The sequence below is a fragment of the Atractosteus spatula genome, chromosome 22 (genome assembly GCF_055471065.1).
Source record: "Atractosteus spatula isolate fAtrSpa1 chromosome 22, fAtrSpa1.hap1, whole genome shotgun sequence".
NCBI classification, from domain to species: Eukaryota; Metazoa; Chordata; class Actinopteri; order Semionotiformes; family Lepisosteidae; genus Atractosteus; species Atractosteus spatula.
In genome coordinates, this window is record NC_142727.1 from 3532009 (window position 1) to 3549290 (window position 17282).

Genomic DNA, 17282 nt, shown 5'->3' on the forward strand with positions numbered 1-17282 from the left:
GCACTGGGGACACTCACTGTACCACAGACACAGACACTGGGGACACTCACTGTACCACAGACACTTACTGTACCACAGACACTGGGGACAGTTACTGTACCACAGACACTGTACCACAGACACTGGGGACACTTACTGTACCACAGACAATGTACCACAGACACAGGCACTGGGGACACTCACTGTACCACAGACACAGGCACTGGGAACACTCACTGTACCACAGACACAGGCACTGGGGACACTCACTGTACCACAGACACTCACTGTACCACAGACACAGGCACTGGGGACACTCACTGTACCACAGACACTCACTGTACCAAAGACACTGGGGACACTTACTGTACCACAAACAGGAACTGGGGACACTCACTGTACCACAGACACTTACTGGACCACAGACACTGTACCACAGACACTCACTGTACCACAAACAGGAACTGGGGACACTCACTGTACCACAGATGCACACTGACACATGATGATTCACATACACTGTGTCAGCTCTAGTCTGATTATCAGCGTTGGAATCAGTCCATGTACACAGGTCAGGACTCCACATTTGAGTCTCCTTTTCTGCCTAACAGTTTGCCACATCACAGATACCCATTCACTGCTCTCCCAGTCTGGTGTAAGCAGCTCCATCTGACTGTTTTTCCACGTGGCAGACACCTGTATTTAAAGGGACTGGGAATCACACAACAGTAAAGCTGCTAGGAGCGGTCTGTGTGGCGTTCATGCAGCGCTCGGCGATTGCACAAGGCTGAGGGGTTTCAGTGCTTCTCGACAGACAGGGAGCAGTGATGTAAGTGCACGAGGGTCCGTCCCGGACCTCTGGAGGCCATTTTGTCCTGAAGAGATGACTTTGAGTGAGCTCCCATTCGCTTGTTTCTCAGACTCCCCTGTTGCGACGCAGGGCTCGCTGGCGTCCTCCTGCAGCCTTAACCAACAGCAGCACGGCACGCGGAACTAGAATTCACCCGAACCAGAGTTCTCACACCTCGCTGCCAAATTGAATCTCCTAGCCGAAATTCGAATTCCGGGGAAGCCTGCAAAAGACCTCGCTCGCCCTCTTCCGAAAGACAAAGCGCAGCCCTTCTCTCAAACTGGAATGCTGTAGCACAACTGCGGGGGGGCTGTGATCTCCTCGGGCCAAGTCAGCCCGCGTGTCTAAATCCTGTCTCAAAACTTCTCTCGGTTCTCGAACCCGGAGTCATATTTCTCATGCCTTCGCGCTCGGCTGAGATAAAATCCCTTCTGCCCTCCCCGTCGACCTCGATCTCCATGTCCCTTCTCTTCCAGAGCTCCAGACCCCTCTGTGCCCACCGGTCTGTGTTCGGTGTCTCTGCTAGACCAATCCCTCGACACAGCCCGCGGTGATCTCTCTCTCTCTCTCTCGTTGCTGTGAACACTTCCCAGCAACGAAACAGCCCCTGCGATCTGCTTCTTTACACCTCTCCTACGTTATTTACCACGCGTTTCACTCTTCTGACACGTCTGCATCACTGGTAGAATTTTCCCAGTGTCAGAATTAAGGTTGCATTTTTTACTGTAGCTTACATTTAATAATAATAATAAGAAGAATTCCTCACACTTATATAGCGCTTTTCTGGACACTCCACTCAAAGTGCTTTACAGGTAATGGGGATCCCCTCCACCCCCACCAGTGTGCAGCCCCACCTGGATGATGCGACGGCAGCCATAGTGCGCCAGAACGCTCACTACACACCAGCTCTCAGTGGGGGGGAGAGCAGAGTGATGATATTTCTAATAATACTTCTATAGCTCTGTTCTGGACACTCCACTCAAAGCTCTTTACAGGTCACGGGGATCCCCTCCACCCCCACCAAGTACTGTAACGCGGCTGTGCGAGTGAAGCGCAGCAGTCAGAGACTGGAGGCTGGATTCCAAATCGGGCCACCAGCAAGTAGCTAACGCAGGCAGGCCGGCCAAAATCGCAACCCGAAACTGTACCCCGAAAACAAGCAGTGGAGGAAACCAGGTAGGTTCAAGAACGCAGGAGCAAGGAGAACGAAGGTCAGGGGAGCAAAATCCGGGAAAACAGGGAGAAGCCAAAGCAAAACACAGGACATGGGAGGTAAGTACACAGGTTGAGCCATGAGGCGCCAAGACTGAGAGCCGGAGATGCAGAGGCAGATCTGAGTGGGATGCTCAGGGATGAGCCTGATCTTCCTCTTCATCGTGGTGTCACAACAGGTTGACCGGACTGGCATTATTCGAGGTAATCCTGGCTCAATTTCTAGTCCTACAACTGGAGTGGATTCGTCCACTGTGCAGGCAGTGCTGTTGAATTTTCCTCCCCTGCAAACGACAGCCGACGGAGGCTCGCTTCCTGTCCTGGCCCTGTTCCACGGGGAGGATACTGACTGACACTCTGCCCATGATGTAACGTGGTAAAGTCAGGGAACTACAATGACGCAGGAGTGTCGAAAGACTCCAGACAGACTCGGGCACGCAGGGTTCTCGTTACTGAGGATTCTCTGGCTCATCTGCCCTTCTCCTGTGCGAGACAACGACGCATCAGCAATAGTTATATATATATAACACACACAATGACTCCCACAAGAGACTGTGAATATAGTAGTTAAACTTTATTAATAAATAAACGATCTCTCTGTACACAATTCAAATAAATAACGAGTGATGTGGAAATATAAACAAAGGCAAAGATGAACAAGACAAAGTCTTTAAACGAATGTGCAAAATTGCGAGCCATCGTTTCAGCTTACAGAAACTCTCGGCTCCACAGGGACCGTGACTCTGACAGACGTCCTGTCAGAATCCCCACCCAGGGCGTGATCTCTCCCCAAAACACGCTTGAAAATAAAAATTCCAACCAGATGCAATTTATACTTCCAAAGGCGTGTACTGACATATACGTTAACCATACAGTTGTGCCTGAAATTTCGATTTGAACCTCGTTAAACGGGCAGCACGCAGGCTCAGTGGTTAGCTTTGCTCTCTCGCAGCGCAGGAGCCCTGGAGTCAGTTCTGGACCAAAGGTGCTGTCTGCGTGGAGTTTGCATGTTCTCCCCAGGTTTGTGTGGGTGTCCAAAGACACACTGGTAGGTGAAATGGCCTGGTGTGAGTGTGTGTGTGTGTGCCCATGTCTGTGTTTGAATCTGTCCGCCCTGTGATGGACTGGCGTCCTATCCAGGGTGTATCCTGCCTTGCACCTGTTGCCTGCTGGTATAGACTCCAGCTCCCCACTACCAAATGCCAATCTATATATCTCCAATTGCAAATCTGCTACTGCCTTTTTTGCAGTCGCTCAGTACATACTTTTAAGACGATTATTGTATCCCTACTTTCAAGTTGATACTGTACCAAGGAAACGACAATAGCAGGGCATCTAGTGCTATAAGTGTATACCGGTGGAGATGGAGAGGATGAACCGTTTCACTATCACAGTGAAACAACCAGACTTCTACAAACACAGGGGCAGAAATTTCACAGCCGTTAGCCTAGGGTGGACGTATTCAGCCTCTGAAAGAGGGGGAACCCCTTCATTTCAGGGATTCGGGGTGTTTTCAGAAGTGACTAATGACCACGGTAAAATTTGCAAAGGTCAATCGTCTGTTCAGGGAAATTTGACCCTCTTAGCCAGTGAAAACTAGAACTGCTTTTGGGACCCCCACATTACTGACCCACCTGAAGCCAGCACGAGCTACCCACGAGAGAGTGCATTTGTGGTGAATTCGCTATAAAGTCCACAGTCTGAGGCTAGTGAGCAAGACCCTGTAAACACCGGCTTCGATTCACAAGATGGTCTCTCCTCACAAATGAAAGTAAACACCAAAGTTCTTGGGGCTCATCTATCGTTGTAGTCGTAGCTCACTAAGCTAATTGAGCACATTCAGCGGGTTTATTGAAGGAAGCCAGTCTTCAACGACATGGCTAGGTAGCTTATTCCCTACTCCCACCACCCTTTGCGTAAAGCGCACCTGTCACTTCCCCCCCACTCCCATCAGCCCTTTCAGTTACAAATCCCCACACATTCTTGTCAGTTGTTAGGTCTGTGCTAGCTTCTTTTGCCCAGCCTGGCTCTTCCTCCTCCTCCTCCTCCTCCTCCTCCTGCCCTCTTTGAGCTCCAGCTTGTACAGTCAGAGCCGGATCAGTCCGGCCGCCCACCAAGGTGGCCAAAGTCCCTGTCCTGGCATCCCCGAAGGGCGTAGGCTCCTGCTGGCCTGGGCGTCTCTTCCCAGCTTCCCGTCTCAACGCCGGGCGTCGGGTCTCAGGTGCCGCCCAGCTCCACGTCGCCCAGCGACGGGACGAAGGGGTGGGGCCGGCGCTCCTGCGGCGCGTCCACCAGGGGGAGCTGCGGAGCAGGGATCAGGAGCGGGGCCACCTCGAAGGAGAGGAGGAGGTCCGCCAGCGGGGGCTGGGGCGCCTTCGCATGGCCCCGCTCGCCGGCCTGGAGGGCGGTCTTCCTGAAGTAGCCGTCCGGGAAGCAGGCGAGCGATGGCCCCTCCGGGGGCGCGGCTTCTTTGCAGTCTAGGGCGGGGATCTGCCCCGTTAGGGGGTCCGGCGGGGCGCTTTTCCACTCCTGCTCGTCTCTGGCACGGCACCAGACGCACGCCCCCTGGCCCGCACACGCGCAGCCCGGAAAGCTGGGCCTGTAGCCCACAGGGCTGTCGGCCCCCCCTGCACCAGCAGCTGCCCCCCGAGAAGCGGGGATCTGGCTCCGGTAGCCATCAGTCACGAGCACTTCTTGCAAGGTGCACCCCTCTCCTCCGTCCGCGTCGCCGACGCTGTCTGTCCCCCGATACTGAGACCCCAAACTCACGCCGCTGTCCTCCTTCTGCCGCCCGCCTGCGTAGCTCCTCTCCTCCAGCAGGGGGAGCTCTTCGCTGCCCCTGCTGTCCCGCCGCCCCAGGCTCCCGCAGCCGCTGTCCTCCCCCGCGCCGAGCTCCAGCCCCAGGGCGGTCTCTCCCCCGTACTTCCCCGCCTCTCCGCCCGCAGTGCCACCGCCGGCCTGCGGGGGGCGCCGCTCCAGGCTCACGCCGCTATCCACGCTGCCCCGCCTCTCATCCTCCGCCTTCTCCTCCTTCCTGCCCTCCAGGAACCAGACGGGGCGCCAGGGGGAAGTCACCGTCTCCACGGGGACCGCCCCCACTCTCAGGGGCTGCCAGCTGCTGCCCAGGGATTTCTGAGGGAGACAGAAACAAAACGTCAACGCGCCGTTCCCGCCCACCGCATGCCGCCAAAAACAAACGCAGGACACGGGTCGAGCCTTTTGGGGGAATTCGTCCGAACGGGCCTGGAAAATTTGGGAGAATTTTATTTTGGCTTCCTCCTTTCTCTGGGCCCTACTGTTTGTTTGTTTTTTTGCTTTCATAACAGGGCGGGGCAGTTTGTTCCACACTCCCACCACCCTTTGCGTAAAGAGGTGCTGCTCATTAGCGGTTCTAAATGCGCTTCCACCTTATTTCCACCTGTTTCACAAATCTGGGCCCTACAGAGACAGACCTGCTGAGCACTTCCCCGCAGGCCACACCAAAACAGGCACTGCAGCTACAAATGGAGGAAAGAGCTGCATAAACGGTTTGTACCGTCCGTGAAACCCTCATCTGCCCCACCCCCGAACTGCTGTCTTTGCTTTTCGTTCCGCCTCTCTGTGGTTTTGCCTGCTGCTCGGACCGTCCACGCCCGACCCGAGAGGACAGGGCCGGCAGCCAGCTCTGCGGACGACACTCACCAGTGTCCGGGGCAGGATAGCCGGTCGCCGCAGAAACCAGCACAACAGCAGGAAGGAGAAAGCCAGCACTCCTGCCAAACACCCCACAACCATGAGGATCAGGACCCAGGGCGTCCCTGGAAACAGAAACACAGGGTGAGAGATGCAGACGCGAAATGCAGAGAGAGGCAGAGACCTGCCTCACGGGCAGAGATGGACGCGCAGAGTGAAACAGTCACGGAGAGAGAGAAACATACAACACAGTTCCCAGAAGCCCGTCTGGTTTGGTTGTTAGGAGTCAACTGATCCGATCTTAGCCAGCCTTTTCTTCACAGAAACCAAGGTATCGGCTTCAATGACATGACTGGGCAGCTGGTTGCACACTCCCGCCACCCTCTGTGTAAAAGCCGTGCCTCCTGTTCCAATAGGAGGATCTCATCCAGCCGTTTCCTGAACGTGAATGGGGAACTCGCCCCACACTCCCACAACCCTCAGTGTAAAGCGGTCCCTTCCTGCTCTCAGTTTTAAAAACACTTTCGCAGAAGTGGCGGCCCCTGATTCGTGTTGCACTGTTGGTGCAGTCCATTCCCGCTTGGTAGTCAGTCGCTAACGGATCCCATCATTTCACCCAACTGTTTCTTGAAAGAAACCAGGCTTCAGCGACATGGCTGGGCCAGCTTGTGCCCTACTCCCACCACCCTCTGGGTAAAGAAGTGCCTCCTGTTCTGCTTGGAGGATCTCTTCTTTAAAAGAAGCCAGGGTATGGGCTTGATCAACATGGCTGGGCACCATGTTCCAGACTCCCTCCAAAGAACGACAGGAGAAGACCTACAGGCGCTGACATAGCCGTACCTGCAACCAGAACGCACTGTTCCTCAGAGTTGGCGCTGGCTGTGTTTCCTGAGACACTCTCCACCTTGGCACTGATGCAGTACATCTGCCCCTTCTGCAGAAACTCCAACTGCCACTGGTTCTTGTCCTCTGGCAGAACATAGCTGGTCTGCAACCAAGATCACAGTGTGATTCAATACTCATGGCCAGAGCAGGTTTCCAGGGCAGAGAGGACACGCTGACTTTGACACTGATGCCCACAGTGACGGTTAATAGTTATCCCCTTAAAAGCATTGAGATCAATACTAACACTGATACTGACTCTCATACTGAGAGTGCTAATAGAGAGACTGACTCTAATACTGACACCAATACTGACTCTAATATTGACACTGACACTGACTCTCATACTAACACTGACACCAGTACAGACACCAATACTGACTCTCATACTGATACTGACACCAGCACAGACACCAATACTGACTCTCACACTGATATTGACTCTCATACTGATACTGACACCAGCACAGACACCAATACTGACTCTCATACTGATACTGACACCAGCACAGACACCAATACTGACTCTCATACTGATATTAACTCTCATACTGACACTGACTCCAGTGCCAGATTTCCCATCAGGCACAGTGCCTAGGGTCCACAAAATGTTTAGGGCCCACGAAGGAGGGAAACACTAGTGACGAACAAACGTACGAGCTGAAACAACAGGCTTGCGACTCTAGGTGCTTCAAATCACTAATCAGACGCTCTCTAGCGGCTGTTCCAGACACCAGAAGGATGAGAAGTGATGGTGGTTGAGCGTTAGAAGAGTTTAAAGTGCATCCTGTCGATCGACGTCATTCAAGTGGCGTTCACCCCTCTTTCTGAGTGAAAGTGCCCCGGGCCTGAGAACACCAGCATCCGGCCCTGACTGACTCTAATGCTGACACTCCCCCTGCTATTCCCAAAATCCCAGCTCCTTGGAAGCGCTCTGCGAGCAGGTATGATCCTACCTGGTCAGCGTGCCCCCCCTCCCGCACGTAGATGGTGTATTTCAGGCCGAAGGTCCCGGCGAAGACCTTCTCCAGCTGGGGCTTCTTCAGGAAGGACACCCGCAGGCCCGTGGCGCCCAAGGACAGAGCCAGACGTGGTGGGAGCAGCACCAGTGACCGTTCTGGGGAGAAAACAGACAGGGGAGAGAGTCCGAGTGAAACTTGAGGTCAAGAGGTGAGGGAAGGGAGGGCGGAGGGCGACTTTGACGACCGAGCGCTGTCTCCTCCCTTTCAGAAGACATCTCCCACGTTCTGAAGACAATATAAAGGCTGTTGGGGGGGGTTCTGCTGAAGACAGTCTCCCACCAGGTGTCTGGAAGTTAATACGGGAAGTGAGAAAACTGGAGAGCCAGAGCCTGAAAGGTCAACACATTCAGAACCGCGAGGCTGGCGTCTGTGGATGGGGATAACTCTGTACAGCCCGACCTGCGCTTTTCTGGAACCTCTTTTGGAACACATTCCGCACGTCTGACACGGAATTTAAAAGCACGCGTAGAATCTGACATGCGGACAGTTTTTTTACGGCAGAACCCGGAGGAGGGTCCGGGTCACAAAGATTTTATGACAAAAATCAGCGGCCTCCAGCCCCAGCAACATGGGTGGGTAGCTTGTTCCCCACCCCCGCAGCCCTTTGTGTAAAGTTACGCCTCCTGTCCTGACGGAAGGATCTCATCCGGCCTTGTTTTTTTTTTTGCTTTCATAACAGGGCTGGGCAGTTTGTTCCACGCTCCCACCACCCTTTGTGTAAAGACGTGCATCCACGTGTTCACCGGGGATAGCAGGTTCAGAGCTCTGTGCTCAAGAGGCCTTGTGACACCACCCCCGTTTTGACGTGTGCGATCTCAAGGCCACGGCCCAGACATGGGTTCGTGCCTAGGGTTAGTGGGTGGGGACAGAATCCCCCGTGTTTGACCCACTGCAGCGTCGGTGCCAAAAAGCCCAGACTTACCATCCGATGGAGAGAACCGCTTCATGGTCCAGTTGGAGGTGCCGTGCTCAGTGACCAGTCGAACCCGGGCCAGATATTTATGTTTGCGATCTGTGATGAGGTCAGACAGATCGCACCGCGTTACAGTCGTCCCATTACAATCCTCCACCAGCACCCAGTCTGGGCTGGGATTTTGTTTGGAATACCTGCACATCAAAAAAACACACACACACTGTTAGGTGATGTTAGGTGATGTTAGGTGATGTTAGGTGATGTTAGGTGATGTTTTGTTAGGTGATGTTTTGTTAGGTGATTAACAAACATCCATCCATTTTCTAACTGCTTCATCCAATATAGGGTCATGGGGGAGCCAGCAATCCACAGGCACAGGAGGTTTACATTGCTGCCTTGTAGTGCTGGGGCCCTGGGTTCAATTTATCGGGTGCTGTCTGTGTGGAGTCTGCATGTTTTCCCCAAGATTCGCCTGGGTTCTGTCTGGGTGCACTGGTTTCCTCCCACAGTCCAAACAGACAATTGGCTTCTGGGAAAACTGGCCTTGATGTGTGTGTGTGTGTGTGTGTGTCCTGTGATGGACTGGCGTCCTGTCCAATGTGTGTGTGTGTGTGTGTGGCCTGTGATGGACTGGCATCCCATCCAGGGTGTGTGTGTCCTGTGACGGACTGACAGACGACGTCCACAGAACAAAGACTCCCCGAACACGCCGAGAGGCAGTAAAAAGCAGCGGACTGATGAAATCAGCTGACACAAGGCAGATGTGTGATAGATGTGTGATGTGTGACGCTTCCTCTGCTGTTACTGGTGCATATTCTGTGGTCTGGAGCTCAGGGAAATTTGCTTTCTGCGAAAATAATTCAATATGCTTAAAAAAGTAGCCTGTTTTTTTTTTTCTGGGAACACAATCCTTGTCACATCTTAATGTGTTAAGATTATTGTGTGTTAATTGTCTACATCTTAATCCGGACCACCCCCAGATAGGTTTGTTCTTTCTGATGGGGACATACTTCTTATACTGGACTTGGTAGTAGGTGGGCTGTGGGGGTCCTTCAGGGGGGCTCCAGTAGACCTCCAGACTGGCATCCTCGGCAACGACGCCCACTTTGACCGGGGCTGGGAGATCCTGGCCTGGGGTGAGAAAGAGAGAGAGTCAACAGGGTAGAGACTGAGTAGAGAGCCAAGAGACCTTTATCAGGGCCCTAGTTCAATGACAGGCTGCTGGATGCGGTTTTTATGGTCATTAATGCTGTTACTGACTTTGGAATGGGTCTTCTGAGCAGCACCACCTATGACCAATTGTATGCACAGAGCTGGTACAGGACTCAGTTAAGTTTTAAAGACCACAAGAACAATAACAAATGAGGGGCTCTTCGGCCAGTCTGGCCCGTAAGGCAATTAATAGTTAATTGATCCCAGGATCTCATCCAGCTGTTTCTAGAAAGCCAGGGTATCCGCTTCAACAATATGGCTGGGTAGCTTGTTCCACACCCCCGCAACCCTTTGTGTAAAGTAATGCCTCCTGTCCTGACTGAAGGATCTCATCCTGCCTTCTTTTTTTGCTTTAATAACAGAGTTGGGCAGTTTGTTCCACACTCCCACCACCCTTTGTGTAACGACGTGCTTCTTGTTATCAGTTCTAAATGCGCTTCCACCTAATTTCCACCTGTTGACTTTTGTTTTTTGCTGAAGAAGAACTTCCTGTGTGATAACAGTCGCGCTGGTGGCCAGAGAACCCAATTCCTCTTTGTCATTGGTGAAACAAGCTTCCGATCAAATTACATTATTTAACGATTTATTGTTTGAAAAAAAAAACAACGACCTTAAGAGTATCATGCAAACGTCGTTCAAACCGACAAGAGGAATCCGGTTTCGCTGCTTCGAAGTGTTTCTGCTTTTCACACGCCTCTAATATCTCTGCGTTCTTTCCAGCAAATTTTTTTCTTCTTCCGTTTTTTTCTGAGGGGAGGGAGGCGGGTATTTCCCTGCCTGTGCGCTCCTCACCTTTTCTTGCAGATAAGGCAACGGAGTTCAGAAACGTTTGCGGAACGAGAACCACGTACCGATATCCATACCAAGAAAAGGGGAGATTCAGACACGGTCTCCCCTCTCCCCACGGAGAGGAAATGGAAAACAAACACGCAAAAGGTTAGCGGACCGTGAAACGCGACGAGGCTTAATCCTGTAACGCCTCCTCCTGTGCCCGTTGAGTCCGGCGTAGCGCGTCGCAAAACCGGCGTCAGCCAGGACATTATAAACGAGGCAAAAGTCCAGAAATAGTAGTGGTTTGTCCTCAGTGAAATGTTGATTCTCAGACCCGTTTCGACACCGTCTGTTTCGTTTTCCCTCCGGATATTACAGACCGAAACGGAATTCGGCACCTCCAGAATTGGCCCAATTTGAATCGACGTGAACGGCCAGAAAGGGTTTGACGCCCGGAATGAATAACAGCAGCCGATTGCACCAATATAGATACGTGATTGCTGCATTCTAGTTATGACAGCTCCGGGATCGGACACAATTACTAATGCCACACGCGTTATTTTCCTTTATTCTCAAGCGCGCACACGTTCCTCGTTTCCTGCGCTGGTTATTCAAAGCTTTTTGAGTTATGAGACGTTATGAGAGTTTTGCAGCGAGCGGATGTAGGCGAGGTTTCGTTTAGCAAGATAAAAACACACACACAAACATTGACAATGGGTTTCCTTGCTTCAGAGCATACCGATACCTGTTACTGGGGAAACTCGCTTTAGTGGAATATGGGACGGACACCCCGAATGACTACTGGAAGGAAAGATTCCGTAATACCCAAAGACCTGGCGCAAACATTTTCATTCGGCAGGGTCACGTCAGGTGACTTGAAGCGATGGGAGTTTAAAATACGCTTGGTTAGGCATTTGACGGTGATCACATAGACCCGGCGTCTCGCCCATCTACCCCTGCCTCTCTTTAGCCGGGCTGTGACTCGGTTTGGGGGAACTACACGATAATCCAGAACGACATCTTTACCAACAGCTGCAGCTGTGAAGGAGGGCGAGTGCACAGGGCCCGGATACGACAGGGCAGGGTGACTAACGAGCGGACTTCACTCGTGTTGCGGAGGAGTGTTTTCCGGATACTTGGCCAAAAGTGGACACCCCGCTTTTAACTTTGAATTTCAACACGGATGACAAATATACCACCCCCACACACGCACCCTTTTTTTTTTACAGCTGACATTTGCTCTCCACCGCAAGCGTCAGACGACTTACAGTCGCAATTGATATTGTAACGCTTACGGCCTACAGGTACTGTGTAAGAGCCGGCGTACCAGAGCAGGTGACGTCACCTGTGATAGCAGGACCACAGCCCCTGGGCTGTGGAGAGATCTCTTTGGCTCACCGGGCTGGGTCCCTACTGAATGACGCGGGAGTCCCGGGTTCGAGCCCCCGACGGTGGGGGGCCGACCTAATGCGGCAAGGTTGTAACCCCCGTTGCGTTACAATATCAACGCGACCGCTGCGTCTATGGAAAACCGGTCTAGTTATTTACTGCCTTCGGGGGATTTCTGCGAGAATACCCCCCCAAAAAAACAGCATTTCTGCAGGGCGGGCGGGACGGGCCAGTCCTCCTGTCCACTCTGCTATAGCCCCTAGCTAGCGACTCCAAACAGAGCCCATACCCCAAGTCGGGGCGAAATTTCGCACCAGCTGTGCTAACTCATACTCAACCCTAGCAACCGCTTTCCCGAAAGCTGGAACACACCAGGAGCAACCCCAGACGTGCAACTGCCCCCCCCCCGGTCGCTTCTTACTCTGCTGGGGGGGTCCAGCCCCCTCCTCCTCTTACAGGTCCGGAGGGGCCAAGCGGGTTCAGAGCCAAATCGCACCATACCTGAACACCGCATAAACACGCCCCCAGGGCAATATAGTCCTGGGGTGTCGGTCCTCCCCCCTTCAATCTGTCTTAACGTGCGCCGCGCCTTCCTCCATCTTGTCGCTTCTCTTCTTCCTCTGTGGTTCCGCTGACGTGAGGGAAGGAAACTGGGCGCTCCGCTCTTGACAACAACAGCAGCAGCAGCACCAGCGGCAGTACGGCATGTTTCCTCGCAGCATGCCGCCGCTCACCCGAATGGGCACTTCGGCCTAACGGGACAGCAGTTTCACTGAACCACCTGTTGTTTTTTTTCCGCCCAGTGGGCTCCCGGGGTGCAGCCCTTTATAAACACCTTCCCGTAGCGCCCGAGTGCCTTAAATTGTGCGCCGCAGACTTAAACACAAACGCGTTTCGGGCTGTGAAACTTTTCTAAGCGTTTACGCTTAAGGGATAGCGCCGGACGCTCGCTGCAATTCAGGCAAGAAGGCCGGTTGTTTTTTTAATCTGTGTAACACGTCTACGAAGTGCAAACGTTTCTCACCCCGCGCATGCTTGCGCGAAATGACCGTTTTTTTAAAGTATTTCTGAGAGACGGGAAGGACCGGCGCTTGTTCTCTAAACAGATTAGGAAGATTGATTTGGATGTTTAAGGTGAGGCAGCTTTCATTCGGCTGAGTCGTCACTGGGCCCAGTCGTGCATGTTTTCAAAACTGTTGTTGTTGTTGTTGTTGTTGTTGTTGTCGTCGGTGTGTGTGGGCAGTGAACCAAAAAAAAACAGTATGAAAAGCTGCCCAAGTTGAGCGCAACTTAAATCAATTAAAGCCAGTTCGTGCTCAGGACAGGTTTGAACAGTTCGCGCCGGAATGAGGGAGCGAACATTTTCACTACCTATCCGAGCGTGTTGACTCCGCGGAGTTCAGGAGCTGAGCGGTCGTGTTCATCAGCCCACGGACCGAATCTCGCAGGTGGCAAGCCCTTACAAGTGTACCAAGGCTTGCAAGCGTTGTCATTTTTAGTTCAGGTGGAGCGACCGGCTTCTCAAACCGACTTTAAGCGGGAGCATTTTTGTATTAAAAAAATACAAACAAAGATCACAATCGCATCTCCCAAGCGTCACAGCACACCGCAGAATTTCAATGCAGCTTATAAACGGGTACAACACAGCAGCCCCTATTTTAGAGTATAATACACAGGCACAGATCCTAACAAGTACAGTAGTCTGGACAAGGAAATACCTTCGTTAACATACTGAGGCATTCCAGGTGAGCGACCGTTCACACTCTTACAAAACAGTCCTGTGTCTCCATACTGAACACCCACATGAGCACAAAAATACCAGGTGCCAGGGTTAAGAAACTGTGCATGCATTCTGATCTTCAATATGGTGGTCTCCGCCCTTGGAAGAGTTTTCCTTACTCGTATCTAATACCAGAGATCCATGCTTTGGGACTCCCAACACAATCCATCTTGAATCAGCCAGTCCTGGTTCTCAGTCTGCTTAATTCTGCAGGCTCTCATCCAGGGCGATATAAAGGCTTGGATTTGGGTGGCCTCTCGCACAATAGACAACGCACTTGCCAGAGAAACCTGGCTACCGACAAGAGATGGATGATAAATAAGAGGAGAATACCAGACCGGTCGACAGGAAAGCACAGGATCTGCTTGCTGAATGTAAATCGCTAAGAAGAGTCTTACCTGACACACACAGCCACAGTCCCACAGCACTGAGAACCGTCCGTATCAAGCCCCAGTGCGCCATCGTCCTTATAAAACAGGCATCGTTTTCAGAGCGGAAGAGGTCCGCAAGGCTCCAGCCAGTACTCCAAAGTCCTGAAAACTGTTCTCCCCGGCAATTTCAAATGGAAAAACAGACTCCCGTTAAGAGTTAAACGCGACTCCTAGACTCCGGGGAAAAGACAAAGAGCTCGCAGATTTAAAGACAGGCCTGTCTGATTGCTTAGAAAGTCCAGGGATTCTGAACGGCTGTACTCCTCTGAGAGTCCCTCTGGTCTGGCGGGGAGAGGGACTGACTCGTCCGCCCTCTCTGCTCTCTCGTACTGTACACTGACACACCAAGAGCGCGTCTCGCTCTCTTGTTCCTGCGTGGGTGTTCCGCAGCTACACGACGCGTCATCAGCCCGTGCTCTCACTTCCTTCTCTTCGGCTGCTGCGTTGTCCGGGGACATTTATTGACTCGAGTGGGTAATTCCTGCGCATCAGGCGGATTTCTTTCAAACTGCCTACTGAGAAGAAGAAATGTTTCTTTATTTTTCTCTTCACACTCAGAGTGTTCTGAGGCACATGCACTTGACACTTGCTGTGCAGCAGGCTGTACAGAATCTGATTCACACTGCACATACCCACAGGGAGAACACACTATAACAACAAGGTACACACACACACAGTGTATACACAGTTACATACATGCACTGTACTCACAGGGTACAGTACAAACACACTCTGTACACACAGCATACAGTATATGCACACACACTGTACACATAGGGTACAGTACATTCACACACAAAAAACACACTCGGTCCACACAGGGTACAGTACAAACACACTCTGTACACACAGGATACAGTACATGCACTCACACTGTACAAACAGGGTGCAGTACATCCACACACAGTCCACACAGGGTATAGTACACGCACACACACGGTACACACAAGGTCGCTACATTGCACACAAACTGTACACACACATTTGTATTCTTCTCTGTGAGCACTTTGTATTGACACTCGTTCTGTTTGCCTTTAAGACAATACTGTACCAACGCAAGGTTCTGCTTAGGTTGAAAACAGTCTCAGAATTTTTTTTCAGTTCCAGATTTAAAAGCAGATATCAGCTTAGAAAAAACACTCAACTATCACAGGGACATCCCCATATCAACTGTTTGTCAGCAGTTCCTATCACTGTGGGGGTCATTTTCTTAAAATGTAGTAATATATACCCACGCACTGTACACACACTGTACACGCACTGTACACGCACTGTAAACTGGCTCCTGTACTCACACACAGTACTGTATACACACTGGAAACGCACAGGCTATACACTCACTGTACACACAGGCTACATACACTGTGGACGCACACTGTACACACACAGACTACATACACTGTGGACACACACACTGTAAACAGACTCTTCACTCACTGTAAACACACAGGCTATATACACTGTGGACACACACACTGTAAACAGACTCTTCACTCACTGTAAACACACAGGCTATATACAGTACACTGTGGACACACACACTGTAAACAGACTCTTCACTCACTGTAAACACACAGGCTATATACACTCTGGACACACACACTGTAAACAGACTATGCAATGAGTGTACACAGTCTGTTCCTCATGACAATGTTTACTCACTGTAAAAAACCACACAATCAGACAATGTCAATATGAATCATGTACAGAGACTGCACACACTCTGTAAACCCACAGAGCCAAAAGCCAAGGCATTTCGAATCCCACCTTTTTTTGAATTTTTACAATCAAACGTGCTGCACTGTTGTGCCTTTGATCCCACAGGGCAAACAGCAGAAGTAAGGGAGACAGCAGAGGAGAGATGCAGGTCTCAGTGAAAGGCTCTTAGGAAAACAGGGATCAAATGATGAGTTGCCTTCATAATTGAGTGTGTCGATGGAGCCACTCGTTATCTATAATATAATTGGCAAGCCTAACTTTAAAAAATAAAGAAACATTATTCTTGCACCAGTAATGTTTTACAGTGTGAGATCAAGAATAAAACAACAGCCCATTTATAATAATAATAATAATAATAATAATTGCTTACACTTACAGTATATAGCGCTTTTCTGGACACTCCACTCAAAGCGCTTTACAGGTAATGGGGATCCCCTCCACCACCACCAGTGTGCAGCATCCACAGTGCGCCAGAACGCTCACCACACATCAGCTATCAGTGGGGAGGAGAGCAGAGTAATGAAGCCAATTCATAGAGGGGGATTGTTAGGAGGCCATGATTGATAAAGGCCAATGGGAAATTTGGCCAGGACACCAGGGTTACACCCCTACTCTTTTCGAGAAACACCCTGGGATTTTTAATGACCACAGAGAGTCAGGACCTCAGTTTTACGTCTCATCTGAAGGACGGCGCCTGTTTACAGTATAGTGTCCCCGTCACTACACTGGGGCATTAGGACCCACATGGACCGCAGGGTGAGCGCCCCCTACTGGCCCCACTAACACCTCTTCCAGCAGCAACCTTAGTTTTTCCCAGGAGGTCTCCCATCCAGGTACTGGCCAGACTCACACCTGCTGAGCTTCAGGGGGTTGCCACTTGTGAGTTCCAGGGTGATATGGCTGCTTTCCATTTACACAATGGAAAAGAATATGTAGCAATGAATCTGATCATAAACATCAAGCCAAAGACCTGCAGAATCTGTTCTTCCCTGGAGTCTGCAAAACTCAATTCAAAAAATGTAAAAAGTCAACCCAAAGAAATCTGCAGTAAGTTCTCTTACAGAGTGTCTTTAAAAGCGTTCATCTGAAATCGATGTGTTATACAGAGAAGGCGCATTACACGTTAACGACAAACTATAAAGCCTACGCAGCGATTCTAGGTGACAAGTTCTGAACATAATGTAACCCCATGAGTGTCACTTCATAGACTCCTGCAAGTAGTTTTACAACAAGCAGTCCTTGAAAGAGGATCTTAAAAGAGGAAAAGAAACACATTATATGGCAGATTTACAGCACTGGTTTTACGAAACTAACAAGAGAGCCACAATAATACTGTTTGCCATCAGTCTTATTACAGTCCAGACACACACAATGGTGTCCTCCCGGCTTCCATAGCAAAAACGGCATCTGATCACACTGAAACCGCTGACTGCACCTCCAGGTGACATCC

General features: G+C 51.1%; 1 protein-coding gene across 1 annotated transcript; it reads right to left on the reverse strand.

The window, feature by feature from the left end:
* Positions 1 to 2600: 2600 nt before the first annotated feature.
* il10ra (interleukin 10 receptor, alpha) lies at positions 2601 to 14444 on the reverse strand. Its single transcript, XM_088940138.1, has 7 exons — positions 14081 to 14444; positions 9541 to 9661; positions 8540 to 8724; positions 7552 to 7712; positions 6554 to 6701; positions 5723 to 5838; positions 2601 to 5173 (listed from the first exon to the last, which is right to left on the reverse strand). Exons 1-7 carry the CDS (start codon positions 14142 to 14144, stop codon positions 4259 to 4261), a joined length of 1710 nt encoding a protein of 569 aa, XP_088796264.1. The 5' UTR covers positions 14145 to 14444; the 3' UTR covers positions 2601 to 4258.
* Between the last annotated feature and the right edge of the window lie 2838 nt (positions 14445 to 17282).